This window comes from Penaeus monodon, chromosome 39, assembly GCF_015228065.2.
Source record: "Penaeus monodon isolate SGIC_2016 chromosome 39, NSTDA_Pmon_1, whole genome shotgun sequence".
Taxonomy (NCBI): Eukaryota; Metazoa; Arthropoda; class Malacostraca; order Decapoda; family Penaeidae; genus Penaeus; species Penaeus monodon.
Genome location: NC_051424.1, coordinates 29,867,132 through 29,869,631, shown reverse-complemented (window position 1 = coordinate 29,869,631; position 2,500 = coordinate 29,867,132). Strand labels below are relative to the sequence as shown.

Below are 2,500 nucleotides of genomic sequence, written 5' to 3'. Positions count from 1 at the left end.
CCCCCCCCCACTCCCCCACCCCCCACCTCAAACAACCCCCACTCACCCCATCCCCCCCCACTTCAAACAACCCCCCACTCACCCCCCATTCTCCCTCCCACAGACATGAACGAGCACAGTTCCCGATCCCACAGCGTGTTCCTGATCCAAGTGAAGCAAGAAAACATCGAAAACAGAACTCTCGGAGGTATTGTGATGTGCCGAGAGGTAGATGAGGTGCAGATGAAGGTGGAGGGTAGGAGGGATGGGTGAGATGAAGGGGATAGGGGAGGGATGGGGAAGGATGGATTGGGGATAGGAAGAGGGTGGAACATCGAAAACCCAAAGAAACTCCTCGGGAAGCTGTATCTGGTGGATCTGGCTGGCTCGGAGAAGGTAAGGATGAGGGATGGGGAGGGATGAGGGATGAGGATGAGGGGGATGAGGGATAGGGGTATGGGGGGAGGATAAGAGAAGGGTTGGGGAAGTCTCTAAAATTCAGAAGCTGTATCTGGTCGCTCTGACTGGCTCGGAGAAGGCAAGGAGGGGGGATGAGGGAGGATGGAGGGGATGAGGGATGGGGGATGGGGATGAGGGAGGATGGGAAAGGGGGGGGAGGATGGGAGAAGGGGAAGGATGGAGGAGTAAGGGTGGTGGGAAAAGGGGAGGGAGTGGAGATGAGGGATGGGGGAGAGGGGTGGGTAGGGGATAGGGGATGGAGATGGGTATATGCGGGAAGGTTGGGGAAATATCGAAAACCAGAAGAAACTCCTCGGGAAGCTGTATCTGGTCGATCTATCCGGCTCGGAGAAAGAAAGGGTGAGAGGACTAAGAATGGATAGGGAAGGGGATGAGGGAGGACTGGGGGGGGGGAATTGGAGGAGTAAGGGGGGTGGAGGAGGATAGGATGGGGGAGAGGTTGTAAAGGAGAAGGGGATAGGTGGAGGGAGAAGGGGATAGGAAGGGATAGGGATGGAAGTGAGAGGGAAGTGAGAGGATAGGGAGAGGGAGAGGCAGAGTGAGAGGAAAAGAGAGAAAATGACGAAGAGGATGCATTAAAGATAAAATAGAATCAGAGATTTAGATAATATATTAAGAACCTTTTCTATCAACAAAGATTTTAACCCCTGAATACAATGTAATCCCTTAAATCAAATATAAAAGTTGATAATAAACAAAGCTTGATGGAAAAGTAACAACAGTAAACAAAGGACAAGACAGGTAAATGAGGAAGTAAAGAATACGATTTTTTAAAATAAATTCTGTAAACTACAAATTTTAATTGTTCCATTAAAACTACACGATCCCTACATAATATATTCTACTTTCTCCAAACAGAAAATTCCCACCCTTTCTGAAATATGGATTTTTTTTAGCGTAAAACTATGATCTGATTAAAAGTTTTTTTAAAATGAATTAACGACGGATCAGCGAGTTTGGACTGATTTTTTTTTTAACTACTATAACTCCGATTTCTTTCAGTTTGAGCACCTGTATGAGTATCTGTGGGGGAAGGGGGGGAGGAGAGGATTAGGTGGGGGGGAGGTGTTAGGGAGAATGTGTGTGTGTGTTGGAGGATAATGTGTGTGCCTGTGTGTATGTGTGTGTGTTGGGGAGAATGTGTGTGTGTGTGTGTGTGTGTGTGTGTGTGTGTGTGTGTATGTGTGTATGTGTTAGGAAGGAGGCGTGTACGTGGTGTTTGGTGTGTGTGGGGGGGGGGGGGCGCTGGTGAATGTGTACATGTGTCTGTATTTGTCTCAGTATACGCGCTGTATGTGCCCGTATGTGTAAATATGTGTATTCTTACACTTATACACATGCATCTACGGCGGGAGGGAGGAAGGGAAGGAGGAACGGAGAACTGGAAAGAGGAGGGAAGAAAGGGAGGAAAGAGGGAGGGAAGGAAGCAGGGGAAGGTGGAAGGGAAAGAAGGAGGAAGTGGGGAAGAATGGAGGAAGGAAGGAAGAGATGGAGGGAAGAAAGAAAAGACGGTGAAAGAGGGAGGGAGAGAAAAATGGACAGAGAAAGAGAGAGAGAGAGAGAGAGAGGGAGAGAGAAGAGAGAGAGAGAGAGAAGAGAGAGAGAGAAGAGAGAGAGAGAGGTAAAGAGAGACAGAGAGACAGAGAGAGAGAGACAGACAGACAGACAGACAGACAGAGAGATAGAGAGAGAGAAATTGGTGATAATGAAAATTTAATATAGTATGAATGAGAATACCAATGATTATGATAATAAATACAAGTAGACATCGAAAGAGAGTTATGAATATATATCCATGAGTTAAATTACTAGTTATATATTCAGATTCCAAAAACTGTCATATTAGCTACAAAAAAATAAAATAAAACACCAAATACAAATAAGACAAACAAACACGAAACCAAACACAGTCAACTAACAAACAAACAAAACCTACCTCCCCCACAACTAACGATAACCCCCTTTTTCTCTCCTTCTCTAACAAACAACTAACCAAACAAAACAAAACAACTAACCATCTCCCCCTTTTACTCCCCTTCTC

At 46.1% G+C, this 2,500-nt stretch overlaps 1 protein-coding gene across 1 annotated transcript in view; it reads left to right on the top strand.

Moving 5' to 3' along the window:
• LOC119597434 (kinesin heavy chain-like) overlaps window positions 1-2,500 on the top strand; it is a 155,942-nt gene that overhangs the window by 111,608 nt on the left and 41,834 nt on the right. Inside the window, exons 6-7 of the mRNA XM_037947003.1 lie at window positions 104-165; window positions 313-375. Of these exons, the coding sequence (XP_037802931.1) occupies window positions 104-165; window positions 313-375 (125 nt within the window). The remainder of the gene's footprint in view (window positions 1-103; window positions 166-312; window positions 376-2,500) is intronic.